This window comes from Pristis pectinata, chromosome 10, assembly GCF_009764475.1.
Source record: "Pristis pectinata isolate sPriPec2 chromosome 10, sPriPec2.1.pri, whole genome shotgun sequence".
Lineage (NCBI taxonomy): Eukaryota > Metazoa > Chordata > Chondrichthyes > Rhinopristiformes > Pristidae > Pristis > Pristis pectinata.
The window spans coordinates 89,974,661-89,989,798 of NC_067414.1; the positions used below are offsets into that span (position 1 = coordinate 89,974,661).

General features: G+C 39.8%; 1 protein-coding gene and 2 non-coding genes across 3 annotated transcripts in view; all 3 read right to left on the bottom strand.

The window, feature by feature from the left end:
• The window catches only part of wdr43 (WD repeat domain 43), a 43,259-nt gene that overhangs the window by 18,210 nt on the left and 9,911 nt on the right, over positions 1-15,138 (bottom strand). The window contains exons 3-8 of the mRNA XM_052024608.1: positions 13,538-13,659; positions 6,431-6,551; positions 4,968-5,107; positions 3,367-3,469; positions 1,935-1,999; positions 1,391-1,556 (exon numbers count right to left, since the gene is read on the bottom strand). Of these exons, the coding sequence (XP_051880568.1) occupies positions 1,391-1,556; positions 1,935-1,999; positions 3,367-3,469; positions 4,968-5,107; positions 6,431-6,551; positions 13,538-13,659 (717 nt within the window). The remainder of the gene's footprint in view (positions 1-1,390; positions 1,557-1,934; positions 2,000-3,366; positions 3,470-4,967; positions 5,108-6,430; positions 6,552-13,537; positions 13,660-15,138) is intronic.
• Positions 5,930-6,003, bottom strand: LOC127575579 (small nucleolar RNA SNORD53/SNORD92). The gene has a single exon (XR_007957103.1). It is a non-coding gene; the product is annotated as a small nucleolar RNA SNORD53/SNORD92 (small nucleolar RNA).
• Positions 8,442-8,515, bottom strand: LOC127575578 (small nucleolar RNA SNORD53/SNORD92). Its single transcript, XR_007957102.1, has one exon. It is a non-coding gene; the product is annotated as a small nucleolar RNA SNORD53/SNORD92 (small nucleolar RNA).

The window sequence follows — 15,138 nt, forward strand, 5'->3', positions numbered from 1 at the left end:
AGGTGAGAGGGGAAAGATTTAAGAGGAACTTGAGGAGCAACTTTTTATTTTATTATACACAGAGGGTGGTACTAATATGGAATGAGCTGCCAGAGGAAGTGGTTAAGGCAAGTACAACAACTTTTAAGAGTTGGACAGTTACATGGATTGGAAAGATTTAGAAGGTTTTTGACCAGAACGCTGTCAAATGGGACTAGCAATGGATGGGGCATCTTGGTCAGCATGGACCAGTTGGGCCAAGAGGCCTGTTTCCATGCCGTGACTATGACTCAGAAAAATGTAATGCCTAGAATGTAGAACAGTAAAGGTGCTCTAATATCATACCAGAGGTTGGTAAATACAATTACATTTTTATGTACATAAGCTACCCAAAATGAATGATCTTTATTCACATAGGCTCAATACCCAGCAATACACCTATTATTTAGGCATTGCATATGATTTCAATTTACTTGGTAGAATCTCAGATGGCGATGATGAGGTGTATAGGAGTGAGATAGAGCGTCTGGTTGAGTGGTGTCACAACAAACACGCACTCATCAGCAAGACCAAGGAATTGATTGTGGACTTTAGGAAGGGGAAGTCGGGAGATCATGCACTAGTCCTCATTGAAGGGTCAGCGGTGGAAAGGGTGAGCAGCTTCAACTTCCTGGGCGTCAACATCCGAAGTTCTATCCTGAGCCCAAAACATTGATGCAATCACCAAGGCAGCTAGCTGCACTACTTCGTTAGGAATTTGAGATTTGGTATGTCATAGACTCTTACAAATTTCTGTCGATGTACAGTGGACAGCATTTTGACTGGATGCACCACCACCTGGTACAGAGGCTCCAATGCACAGGATCGCAAGAGGTTGCAGAGAGTTGTAAGCTCAGTCAGCTCCATCACGGGCACAACCCTCCCCACCATTGAGGACATCTTCAAGAGGCAGTGCCTCAAAAAGGTAGCATCCATGATAAAGGACCCTCACCACTCAGGACACACCCTTGAAGAGGTACAGGAGCCTGAAGACCCACACTCAACGATTCAGAAACAGCTTCTTCCCTGCTGCCATCAGATTTCTAAATGATCCATGAACATTACCTCACTATTCTTTTTATTTTGCACTATTTTTGTAATTTATAGTAATTTCATGTTTTGCATTGCACTGCTGCCGCAGAACAACATTTCACATCATACAAGTCAGTAATAATAAAACTCATTATGATTACTTAACAGGCCAAGAATCCAGCAAAATCTGGGAGCAATGAGTCAATTAAGACTCAGTAAGACAGGAATAAAGAGAACACAGGTAACTAGATACTTGCACACATCCTAATTTAGTTTCCCTCAAAACAACAGAGAGGCTGACAAAATGATTAACAAAAATTTGCCTGATGGCATTACTTACCACTCTTTCTATGATGGGATGGAGCAGATTGTTATATGCTATCAACACTGACTGACTGTCCGAACAGAAGGTGGCTGCCAGGATAGGAATAGGCTTTACATCGTTTCCTTTCCCCGACGTTGCTATCTGCAAAGTGCAGGTCGGCAAAAGGGGCTTTTTGCAGTAGCTGCAAAATAAACATAATCATTAGATAAACATTAAAGATGAATTTCATCGGAACTATTACATAGCAGGCAGCTCTCTTTTGTGACTGCATTGTGCAGGATGATCCTTTGCTAAGAGTTTCACCTGCCCCACCCCAAGAATGCCCAAATTGTCTCGAAGAATGCCCATATCAAAGGAGCCTGACTCTCCGCTGAAGAAACATCAACAATGATGGTAAGAGAAATGGCCCTTTCCTTTCTGTCAATCAATCAATCTGAAACAGGGACATTTATGGTGAGTACAGTAAAACTCAATTTTATTATTTGGGACCACATTTACAGCCTTAAGGTATTTTGATCAAGGGAACAGGAAGTTGTACAAGAGCAAATCCAATTCTTACCCATTTAAGATGTGTTCAAACAAGTGCATCTGTCCATCCCGGCAGACAACCACCAACTTCACTGGCTGAAGAACAAGTTACAATTACTTTCTGGTTTGTGCAAATCAAGTACAATGTATAACCAAGGGTAGGAAAACTGTTTGTTTTAGGATTACTGCTGTAAAGGAATTCCTTCACATTCACATGACCTTAAAGCTTGTAGAGCATCTCTGATCTAGTTTTAAATCTCCAAAATTTTATTGGTGGAAACAACATATTCCCAATCTCACAATCACCTGGAAAACATTACATAGATGGGTACAGCCACAATTTTTCCCTTTTCATCTTCAAATATTTCTTCAGTAGCTTTTGTTAGAAAAACTTGTCCTCTCACCCCATTATACTTTAGAGAAGTAGACATTTCTACCCAGCACCAAATCAAAATCAGCACAAATTTGTTGACAGAATTATGAAAGGGAATTCTGAGGATTAGTAGAGCTGAATCAATAATTGAGATGGTTAAGATAGTGAATTCTAACCACAAAGATCCAATTCTTTAAATACAGTATTTACTGCCCATTCTGAATTATCCTGGAGGTCATCTGAACTGCCTCCTTGAAACACCTTAGAACGTGGCAAAGGTATTCCCATAGCACTATAGCAATGGTAACAAAAGAATTTTATCCTAGTAACAAGGATCAGCTATACATTTCCAAGTCAGGGAAGTTTAGCTTGTAAGGAAAATTTTCAGGCAATAACATTCTCAAGCAGCATGGGCCCATCTCCTAACTGGAATTTGTCTTGCAAGTAATATGATATATCCACAGTTGGAGAGAAGGATTGTCAACAGGGTCTCAACACATTTCCCCTGCACAAATGCCCCTCCACCATGTTTGTTTTATGCAAGCAGTGTACTGGCAGTGGAGGAAGTGAATGGGGTATTCAAAGGGACTGGTCTTCTCTGAACGGTGATTCACTGTTGCTGGAGTTGCACTCACTCCAGCAAATGGGAAGTACTCTACCAAACTCCTGCAATACACTGCAGGCACTGGTATGGCTTTGGTGACTCCAGTATGGATGTGGGAACAAAAAGAAAAAACAATTGCTTTTGTGGAAAAATTCAACCAGCCATTGATGCCAATTACAATCAAATTGCCAAAAATCTGGAAGCAACAACTTTCAGGCTGGTAATAAGAGTTATTGAACATATGCTCTCTCTACTAGCCATTAACTCCTTCAGATGAGGGAAAGAAATGTTCTTGTAATGAAGTGAGTTATGTAACAGAACAAGCTGTCCTTTAAAATATTGTTTATTTCTAAAGTTTTGCAGCTGAAGCCATAACTATGTAAAATCTAAGGAATATTCTTGCTGCTTTGAAAGCCAATTTGAGATTGTGATTTTCCACTAACATTACAAATTAAAACCAATGCTCATCTGAGGTTCTCCACGTACATCTTCTCTGTCACCTGAAGTGGTCAGGTCCACATACACAGGCTCATCTGTCAGTATGAAGGACAGCACCGCATTCTTATCCTTCCCATCTGATCGCACTTGCCTGTTGAGAAATATCAGCAATTTAGCAAATACCTATCGAGCAGAGCTTCAAAATGTCATCATCACAAGATGAAGCCTGAAGTTGGCTTAGAATTAGCTTTCCTAGTGACACAAATATCAGACCAAAGTCTTCACAAAGTATCACATTAAACTAGACATTTATTACAGAACAACTAGAGATGGTGTGCCAGTTAGAAGAAATTAAGGAACTGTTGATTTAAAACAAAGGAAATGGAAGTAGAAGTTAACAGATTTGAGGGGAAGGATGCAAAATAAATCTGTTTAAGATCTTTGTGACACTTAAGACCACACATATTGGCCAAGTAAATGGCTTGACATACATAATGTGACATTGGATTCCACAGTTTAGGCTAGATCTAGTGTGATAGCAGACAGCTTCTATCCATGCGAGATTTAAATAAAATGTAAGATCTTCTAAACATCCAGCCACCATTGCAATCTTTTCTTCTGACACTATCTCACAGTGTAACACGTTCATTGAATTCTATTTTACAACTTGTCACAACTTCTGAACAGATTTGATTGACTTTCACTAATTTGAGTCTTTTTTGAGGAGGCAGGGCAGTAGACATTATCTATATGGACTTTAAGGCACTTGACAAGGTCCTGCATGGTAGGTTAAGGCACATGGGACCCAAGGCAAGCTGGCCAATTGGATCCAAAACTGGCTTATTGATGGAATGCAGAGAACAGTGGCTTTTCTGATTGAAAGTCTGACTAGTGGCATACCCACAGGCATTGGTACTGGGACCCTTGTAATTAATTTGGATGTGAATATAGGAGGAATAATTAGCAAGTTTGTGGATGACACGGAAGTTGGCGTTGTGGGTAGCAAAGAAGGTTGTCCAAGGCTACAGCAGGATATATGGAAAGGTTGCAGATGGAATTTATTCCCAACAAGTGGGAGGTGATGCATTTTGGGAAGTCAAATAGAGATAGGACATGTATAGTAAATGCTAGGGCACTAATGAATGTGTATGAACAGAGGGGCCTTGAAGTTCAAATTCATAGTTCCCTGAAAGCATGCTTGCCTTCATAGATCAGGGAATAAAATAGAAAAATTGGGAGGTTTTGTTGCAACTTTACAAAACACTGGTTAGGTCCCACTTGGAGTATCATGTGCAGTTAGTAGTACGCATTGGGTCATCATACTCTTCTGGGATTTGCTTAACATAGAAACCCATGGGAGGCATTTCTTGAATTTGGACCTTTGTTCTTTTCCTGCTCTGTCTATCCACCATTGGCAACTGGACATTAGTACATAAACAGTTTCACCATCTTTAGATAAGTTGAACATTTACTGGTTTGATCTTTCACTACTTTTCTGCTCATATGATAGTCAACCAGGTTTCAATGTAGGATCCACAAGCTGTGCTTCAATATTTGTATCCCAAGACTAGAAGTTCACCAAAGGAACCACATCATCAATTTGTAGTTAACATATGAAAATTCACATCTAGTGAACTTAAATGTCTCACCAAACATTAAGGAGTCGATCGTGCACAGCTCCAGAGAGGAAGTAGAGGCCAGTTATTCCATCTGATGGCTGGCTATCATTAGATGGTCGTATCGTTGCAAATATAAGTGATGATACTGCTGTTGCGTGACCTGTAAATTTCTGTAGGGAGAACACAAGAAATTTAACTACACTGCTTGAGTTTTGTTAAAAAATTGGCCATAAGTAATCTTCATAAAATTATGGAAACTTATCCACCCTAATTGCAGCAACCATCTCACGCTTTCCAATTACATTGCTAAATCCTTTCTTCCCTACCTTCTCTAACAATACAACATAGGCAGTTGGGCTAGTCCATCAAACCTGGTCAGAAGTTCAGATACCTCACTACTTGACACTAAACCATCATGACGCAACAAGATATTAATGGTTACGAAGCTCCAACTAGCCATTTACATTCTTAAATCAAGGCTTTCTCCCCCCACTCCCAAATAGTGAACACGTAGAAAACTAAATGTTTAGGACTGAATGGCTGGTGATGCAATAAGTAAAACTCCACTGCCAGAGGACATTTGGGTCAAGGCCTCAGTTCCAAGTTTGCACCATGGGCTTCATGCCCCACCACAAATCCATGGTGCTTTTAAGGAACACATTCTCTCCCTTCCTCCACTCAATGGCCCCTCCTCAAATCTACAAAACACAAAAGCAAACTGTTCTGCTATCTGAATAATTCTCAACCAACTTTCCAAATAGACATTGACCAGCTTCCCTTGTTAAGTTGTCTATCGAGTTTGGGCTACTCTTGTGCAGAAAGTTAACAAGAGGACAGAATTCTCTACTTTGGCAATAGCAAGACAGGCATATTTTGGACATGGACATACATGGGGGGGGATAAGAATCATCATTTTAAGGCTCTAGTATCTCTGGTTCAAATTAAACCTGGACGATTAGATAACACCAAAACAAATCTAGAAGTTAGTCAGCTTGCTCAGACAGCCAAGGTGGTGTCGTCATATTCATCAGCAATATAGCGAAACCATAATAAATCATCACAGCAAGACCTTCTGGAATTGTGTTTTGGTGTCAAAAGTAAAATGTATCGAAGTTTATAAAGCTTTCATTGCATACAACAATCTCTTTCCAATCGGTTTGTTTGAAGCTGAAATGCTTTACTACAAATCTAAAGAAAACAGGAGATTAATATTTGCAGCAAAAAAAATGGCTTTGTAGATAGAAACTAGAGTACTTTGATATTTAGATTATTCTCAAACACCCAAAGGCAGGCTGAAATGTCTAGTCCTGTGCATTCATTCCACTTTAAATACATAGTATAGTTTTAACATTTTCTTAATAAAGCCTTTTTCCTAAATACACCAGATCATAGCCATTGCACTCCATTTCAAACAGAACTTCAAAACCAGTGTCTACAGCTCTACTTAATATGATCTGCACAATAAGCTCTTCAGAGCAGACCCAAGTACTCACCCTGTACACTTCTTTGGTCTCCAGGTTCCATAACGTGATGCCTCGACCCGCTGATAGCAACATCTTTCCATCAGGGCTCAGACAAAGGTAAGTGACACTACCTCTCTCGGCTTTCCATTTGCTGATTGGGGAGGTGTGGTGGGTTTAAAAATATCACAAAATCCAAATTATTGGAGCAGTAACAAATGTCACAATACCACACAGCTCAGTATTTATTGACAAACAGATGTGCAGTGGAAGAGGATGGGATGGAAGAACAGGAGGAGACAAATCCTACTGCTTTCCGCAGTATGGTGACATGGCATTTGCCAAACCTTCCAAACCTACTAGTTGATCAGAAACAAGGCAATCCTACACACTTTGAGGGGAAGCAGCAGGGAAAAAAAAACAGTAAACCTGCAACCTAGCCCCCATAGTCAGAGAATGTTCAAAGTTTAAATCTCTCCAAATACAAAAGGAAAAATGATGAATTGTCAGCTTGTTGATGCAACTCATTTGCAAAGCTATCTATGAAGTGGGATTAGATACAAGAAATCCTAGTTTATTATAACTAAAAGAATTTGCATGTAGGCATATATCAAGTTGAAACATACAGACCTAAATAAATGTCCTTACATTCATAACTAATTCTTTGGGGGAGGCTGCCTCAGATTACAAAATGCTTAGGTTATAAAATAACCTTTTCCAAAACAAGTTTTAGTTCAGCATTAAGCTTACATGATAGAACCATAAAACCATACAGCACAAAACAGGCCCTTCGGCCCACCATGTTGTGTCTTCCATCAAACCACCCTCACACTATCTAAACCTTTCCTCCCACATATCCCTCTCTCACATTCCTCCATGTGCCTACCCAACAAACTCTGGAACCTGTCCAATGTATCTGCCTCCACCACCACCCCGGGCAGTGCATTCCATGCACCAACCACTCTCTGGGTGAAAAACCTCCCCCTGAACCTCCCACCCATAACCTTAAAGCCATGCCCTCTCGTCTTGAGTACTGGTGCCCTAGGAAGGAGGCACTGGCTGTCTACTCTATTCCTCTCAATATTTTATATACCTCTATCATGTCTCCTCTCATCCTCCTCCTTTCCAGTGAATAAAGCCCTAGCACCTTAAGCCTCTCCTCATATTCCATACGCTCTAATCCAGGCAGCATCCTGGTAAATCTCCTTCGCACCCTCTCCAACGCCTCCACATCCTTCCTATAATGCAGCGACCAAAACTGAACACAGTACTCTAAGTGTGGTCTAACTAGAGTTTTGTAAAGCTGCATCATCACTTCACAGCTCTTAAACTCAATACAGATTCTACATGCCGGATTTTTCAAATGCTCTGTTTAGTGCACTCAGCACCTCCTCTGCCCGAGAGAATTTGTCCATAAACATTTTCCTTGTTCCGTCCTTGGACTAGGTACTTCCTAAAATTACACTGAAATATTGGTCCAAAACCAACATTCCCATCACCCCAACTTAGAGCGACTCAGTATCAAGAAAACCAAGGTTTATCATTTCATACTTTGGAAGCCTTGTAAAAACAGCCAGTTAAATTCCCTGAAAGCCATTCTAATTCTTCCTTCAAACAGCTTTCCCCTCACCATACACCCCTGAAGATTAAGGTTCTTTTGAAAAACTTCAAAAGATGGTAGCAACAGGCCAGCACTCTAGATAAGGAAAAGCTCATCATTGCATGTGTGTTGGTTTTAGGGCAGTAAACTGGCGCCCACTTGGTTGAAGAATCATAATGGGCTGTAAGAAAAAGTCTTTTCATTGTACAGTCATCTCACCAATGTAACAATAAGTAATATCTTAATGTTTTGGTATGCAGGAGCAAGGGTGAACATAACAGGTGCAAGAGACCATTCAGTACTCGGACAATATGAAGACAGGTATATTTTGGACACATACAAACAAGGACAATAGTCATCAGTTCACATGCAGTTCCAAGTATCCTTCTGTTTAAAGTTAAATCTGAGTGATTACTCAACACCAAAGTCTAGGAGTTAGTCAGCTTGCTCAGACAGCCAAGGAGGTATCGTCATATTCATCAGCAATACAGCGAAACCATAAGACATCATCACAGCAAGACCTTCTGGAAACCTCCTTTGGTGTCAAGGGTAAAATGTAGCCCAATTTAAAAAAGTCAGTATTGAATTCAATTCAAGATCAAAACAGAAAACCCACCAGCATAAACTTCACAGACAAATGCCACAAAGTTGAATACCAAACTAGCGCCTACTTATTGTTAATCTAAATTTGATTTCTTCTTAACAATGTGAAGTGTACACAACAAGGTCTTATCACAAATGAAAAGCCAGTGCTGGGCTCATTCAAAACAACAATCTCAAAAGAGCACTGCCTTTTAATTAAAATCTTCCAGCAATTATTGGCTCATCTTCCTGCTCAAATATATCAAAACCAAACTCTATAACCAACACTGTTGGAGAAAGCCTGAAGTGGTAGAGGAGCCTCTCTAATGTGGTGCAACTCACTTGTTCTTTCATACCAATGTGAAAATTGTAATGAGGTAGGATCCTAGCAAAGCTACCATCCGACAGTCAAAACATTGTTCAAACAGCAAGGACACCCGTTAAATGATATACACAGATAATGCCCACTAAGTAAACACACTCAAAACATGCCAAAATAATGGCCAAATTCTCAGCAACATTTTACACTTCAAAAAAAAGGGACAAAATCAGTACGCTATTCAAAATATAAACTGGCATGGGCCTGCAGTAACTAATTTATAAACCCATCAAGTCTAGTCCTCCGTTTTTAATCGTTTAGACCTCTGCGGCACAAAATATGCACTTAGTCTTGTCTATTGTAAATGGAAATGAGAAAATGCCTTCATTAATGGCAAGCATTCAACAGATTTAAGAGGGGTCAAAACACATCCAGTTAGTGGAGCATCTATTTTACTCCCAAACTACTTTGTAATGCACAACCAATACTGTAAAACCAAAGTTCCTCCCCCAACATTTCCCCTTCTGCCCCCCCCCTTCACCCCACAGCTAGTGGGTTACTTCACTGAAGGTTGAGAGAATATTTGAGAACAAGAGAACACTTGCCAGTTGGTGCAGTCAGGTATACTGCGGATCCATTCATTTGATTTACTTCTGGGGGTGGTTTACACCTCTCCCCTGGAAACTGTTAACCTCTCGACTAGATTAAAATAAAAGCCTGCAAGCTCCAATTTCTGGGGGGAGCCAGAGAGAGCAATTGACCTCCCGAGAGTCTACAGCCACACAGGACTGCATAACCAAAGAGAAATCAGTCAGCAACAATAGAGCGCCAAAGAGCCAAAATCTTAGCTATGCTGTAATAAAACATCTGATTTTAAACAGGATTCAGTTACAGAATCCAGCAGAAAGATGGGACTTGTATTTGGTCAGTTTTGATTGGGATAGTCATTACTGAATAACCTAACACACCTGAAACTTCTCCAAGTATGATCAAAAGCTGCAAATAGCTCTGGGGCAAAAAAAAATGACTTCATAGAAATGAGCACTTCACACAATTCCACCCACATTTTCTTCAGTTTTAAAATGTGAATTTAGTACTGTTCAAATAAATTTATCCACCTAAACAGAATGAGGCACTGCCACACAGTGTAATATTACCCCGGAATGTTATTGGGATTGTAGCTGCTGCTACCGCAATGTGAAAGCAAGACACTAGTCAGTGGGCTGCAGAACAAAAATTGATTTTCCTGCCTTGCGCGGGCCTTTTAAGAGGAACAGTTCCCACCCACCGAAAATGACGTATGCGCTACCTCAAACTTTTCCCACACGTGGGTTCTCCCCGTTTGGGGAAGACAAAGGCCTAACACCACCTTGGGCCTCGCCACTCCGACGCACAACCTGACCGCCGAGCTTGGACGGTGAGTCACTACAGAATGTTAGTTTTATTCCATTTATTATCACGTGGAAATTGGACATCGGAGTACCCAGTTTTACATCCAACTTGGAAGAATATTAGTTAGGAGGCAACAGACTAAATTACCAAGAAAAGCAGACAGAAAACATTTAATATAGCTAACAGTGTTATTCATTTTGTGTCTGAAAGAAAATATTTTTTCATGGCGAGAGCTGTGACAAAGCAAGGGAAATTGCATAGTGTGTGCATTGAGTATTAAAGTAATGCACAGGTACACAAGAATAGCCAAAGACTGAAATGTTGGAAGTAGCATTAACTTTAGTTACAATCGCCTGTGCTCTTTTATGGAGTTCCAACAAATAACCTTTCAAGAATTCAATGGTCAGTAAGATGTTCCATTTTCAATAAATTTTGGGAAGTCTTCAAAATGGAATATTGGGCAAACAAGAATTGTTTAAGGATCTGTAATAAGATCGATACCCAAAATCTATTCCTATAGAGCTAGGATTTTACTCAGGTTTTAACAAGTCAAAGGGGAATTTGGTAAACAGTTTAATAACTTCCAACCCAAATAAACATCCTTTAAAACTAACGAAATGCTGGAGGAACTCAGGACTGATGAAGGGTCTCAACCCGAAACGTCGACTGTTTATTTCCCTCCATAGATGCTGCCTGACCTGCTGAGTTCCTCCAGCATTTTGTGTTCATTGCTCCAGATTTCTAGCATCTGCAGTCTCTCTTGTGCCTTTATTAAAACTATAAGCATTTGCCAAATTAAATAAACATGTAACTCACTTGTTCAACCACTCAACTTTTGTCATTCTGTAATTTTGCAACCTTTTACCGAACAGACACTGAGCTATTTTATGGCCCAGCAATAATACATTCAAGTTTCTTACCAAGAGGTCATTTGGGATGGAAAGCCAGTCAGTTCCCAATTGCTCTTGAACTGCTAACTTAATAGGCCATTTAAGAGGGCAATTAAGAGTTAACAACACTGGTGTGTGCCTGGATCACAGTCAGATGGCAGATTCCTTCTCTTTAACACATCAGTAAACCCAAGTTTTGTTTCTATAGGTGTTATGAACACTACTACTGTTACCAGCTTTTTCAACTAATAAAGTTGTCAGATGCCACAAGGATGCCATTCATGTGGGTTCCACAGTGACAATTTATGTATTTCAGGTTATTTTCATTCCTTTTTTTTAAAGGTCACAAATGAGTAACATTCAACCACAGCACCCAACCTTTACAATAGACATTATTCCTGACACCAGAATAAATGCAAAACTAGATCAACATAATAGCGTAAACTTAACCCAGATATTTGTATACAGCTATCAATTTGATTAAAATGGTCTCCTAGCGAAGTACCAATTCAGAAAGACTAAGTGCCTTCCTGTTAAGTACCTACAGAGTACCTGATTTCTCCATAAGCATACAAAAAAAATCTGATGAGGTCAGATATCAGGAGACATCGCCCACATGATCCCAAATATTTATCAACCTTATCAAAAAAGTCTGTATTGGTATTGGTTTATTATTGTCACTTGTACCGAGGTACAGTGAAAAGCTTGTCTTACAAACCAATCGTACAGGTCAATTCATTACACAGTGCAGTTACACTGAGTTAGTACAGAGTGCATTGATGCAGTACAGGTAAAGACAATAACAGTACAAAGTGTCGCAGCTACAATCTCCCTCAAGTAACATAATTATGTTACTTGACAAATTGTCAAGCACAGATTACATGCTGCATCACAATAGTGACAATGCTTCAAACCCCCAACCAACCCTCCAACCCACTGCCACACTCAGATCCACCCTTTGAGTTCAAAATTCTATCACACATTGATTTCTACCACCACTTCAGCAAAAAGAATACAAAGAGTATACAACTAGACAGCATCAAAATTTGTTTAAACGATGTGTGTGTAAATGAAACAGAGCCAAAGTGGTTCTAGAATCAATTCTTAAACAGCACAGTCAGTTGATCTGCAGGCAACACAGTTGGCACAGCTGCTGCCTCAATTCAAGTGACCCAGGTTCAATCCTGACCTCCAGTGCTGTCAAGTGGAGTTTCCACGTTCTCCGTGTCTGAGTGGGATTCTGAGTGCTCTAGTTTTCTCCTACATCCCAAAGTGCGTGTTGGCAGGTTAACTGGGCACTGTAGATTGCCTCTAGTGTACAGGCGAGTAGTAGAATCTGGGAGTTGATGGAAATGTGGGGAGAATAAAATGGGACTAATGAAGGATTAATGTAAACAGGGGCTCGATTGCTCATGTGATCTCGTTGAGCCAAGGAGTCTGCCTCCATGTTGAATCGATCTATAACTCTATATCAATGAAATTGTAGTGACATCAAAACTTGTCTAAGTTACAATGAAGGGGCAGAAAACTGAATGAAATTCTGGGTTACTACCCAGCAACCAATTCAGCACCAACTATCAGATGGCATTTTTGAAGACCATTGAGGAGTCAGTCAGATAGAAACTAGTCTGTAGAATAAAATGCATACACATTACAGTAGATATGCATTTTATCCCATTTCTAAAATTTAGTTCCATTATAGTCAACAAAAAGGTTCAAAACATGCATCCACGCTAAGCTCAAGTGATGGAAGAAATTTCTAACCCCCATTGTCCTCAATGGAAATAGAACAGCTAGTCCACTATTTCTTACACCTTAGGTCAAATACACCAAAATTCTTCATTCTGGTAAGTTTATCACATCAGATTTAAAAATAATAATAATACAACCATGAAATCAATGTCACAGAAGTCTACTCTCCTTCATTACAATGATTTTTGGGTTATTAGTGCATTTTACCACAGGAATAGAAGCTAAACAGAAGGGAAGAGGGGTACATTTAAGTATTTGATGGATTCTGTGTAGATTAAATGTGTCAAAGCATGTGGCCCAGCAGACTTTGCAAGTATGACACTATTAACAGAGCATTCAGTAGTCTGAGCATTCTCATGTTGTACAACAATTCTCTTTCAACCACTGTGGCAGCAAAAACCCTACTTTGTGGAAATGCTACAAACACAATGCAGCAGAGCAACCAACAGATGTCAGACTCCCTACAGTGACTAATGATTGTACCGTCCTAGACCTACTGAACTAAATAGAGAAGTAAAGATCAATTGGGAAGGAAAAGATGAACAAAAGATGATATGAACAGAAGAGGGGAGAGAATACATCAGAAAAAGCAACACCACACTGACCATTTCACTCTTCCTGTCGGCACACTCCATTCCACTATATGCTTGTCATCTGAGCAGCTGTAGAGACAATCATTTTCTTGATGCCACCGTACACAGTTTACTTTACTGTCATGTCCATCACTCTGAAAGTATAAAAAGCAGACTAAAGTTTAAGTTCAGATATGTTTTTCATGAGTCTCCTACCAATGAGAGAGAGAATTCAACATTTAGAGATAACATGGGGAGAATCTCAAAGTGGTAAAACTTGCAAATAATCAGTAGAAGACATAGATGGGCTGGTAGAAATGGTGGGCACTTGATGGATCAAATTTAACATACAGAACTATTAAATGGTTCATCATGGTAGGAAGAACGAAGAAGCTAAGATAAAGAGTATGAATCTTATAGGTATGCAGGGACAGAGACTTGGATTTGTTATATGCATTAATCCATTCATTTTGGTATTGGTATATTATTGTCACTTGTACCGAGGTACAGTGAAAAACTTGTCTTGCATATCAATCGTACAGATCAATTCATTATACAGTGCAGTTACATTGGGTTAGTACAGACTGCATTGAGGTAGTACAGGTAAAAACAATGACAGTACAGAGTAAAGTGTCACAGCTACAGAAAGTGTGCAGTGCAATAAGGTGCATCATGAGGTCAGAGTCCATCTCATCATATAAAGGAACCATGCAATAGTCTTATCACATTTGGAAGCATAGATAGTTAAAAAGTGCCTGGGTTTCTTGACTTTAAAAAAGCACATTACAAAAAAAAATAGCTCGATTAATCATTTCAAAACACTGGTGTATTGTGTTCATTTCTAGTCACCCAACTTGAGTGAGCGCAAGATTCCAGGCAGGAGGGATATGGGTAAAGGGTCTAGAAGCTGGTATTATTCTCTTAACCAAAGGCAGAGGGGGAGCAAAAGAGGCATTCAAAATGATGAGAGTAGATAATGAGGGAGACCATTCCTATTGGTGGAAGGATCAAAAGCCAGAAGACAAAACTAAGGTGTCTGGCAAATTAACCAAGAGTGGATAACTTTAAAAAAAGTATCTTAAAATGCACTGCCTGACAGGATGTAGGAGGCAAGTTTAAACGGCATTTCAACAGGGATATAAATCTGAAAATAAATTACAGGACTACAGGGTAAAGATAGGGGAAATGAACAGCACCACTGCTCTTGCCTTAATAGACTCAAAGGAGTGAATGGTCTTGTATGATCTTGGATCTAAGTGGTTAGCATTTCTACAGCAGAGGCAGTAAAGACAATTACTCTGGTTGACAAGATATAGGCTCTCAATAACTGCACGGCAGTATTGATTAACGCAATTAATAATAATACCCAAAATAACTCAATTTGACCAACCCCATGCTACCTTGGCAGGGGTTTCAGGAAAGGCACAAATGTGAAAGGGGAATGAGGAGTTTGAATAAGATCGAAAGGCAGGGGAGCAAATGAGTGTGCCAAGGTCAAAAGGACAGGGGAGCAAGCAAGCAAAGATCAAATGGCAGGGTGAAGAGTTTGAAAGAGTTCCAAGAAAATAACAGACTGGTTAGATGGGCACAAAAATTAAATCCAGAGAATTGCAGGCTATGTATTTGTGAAGGCA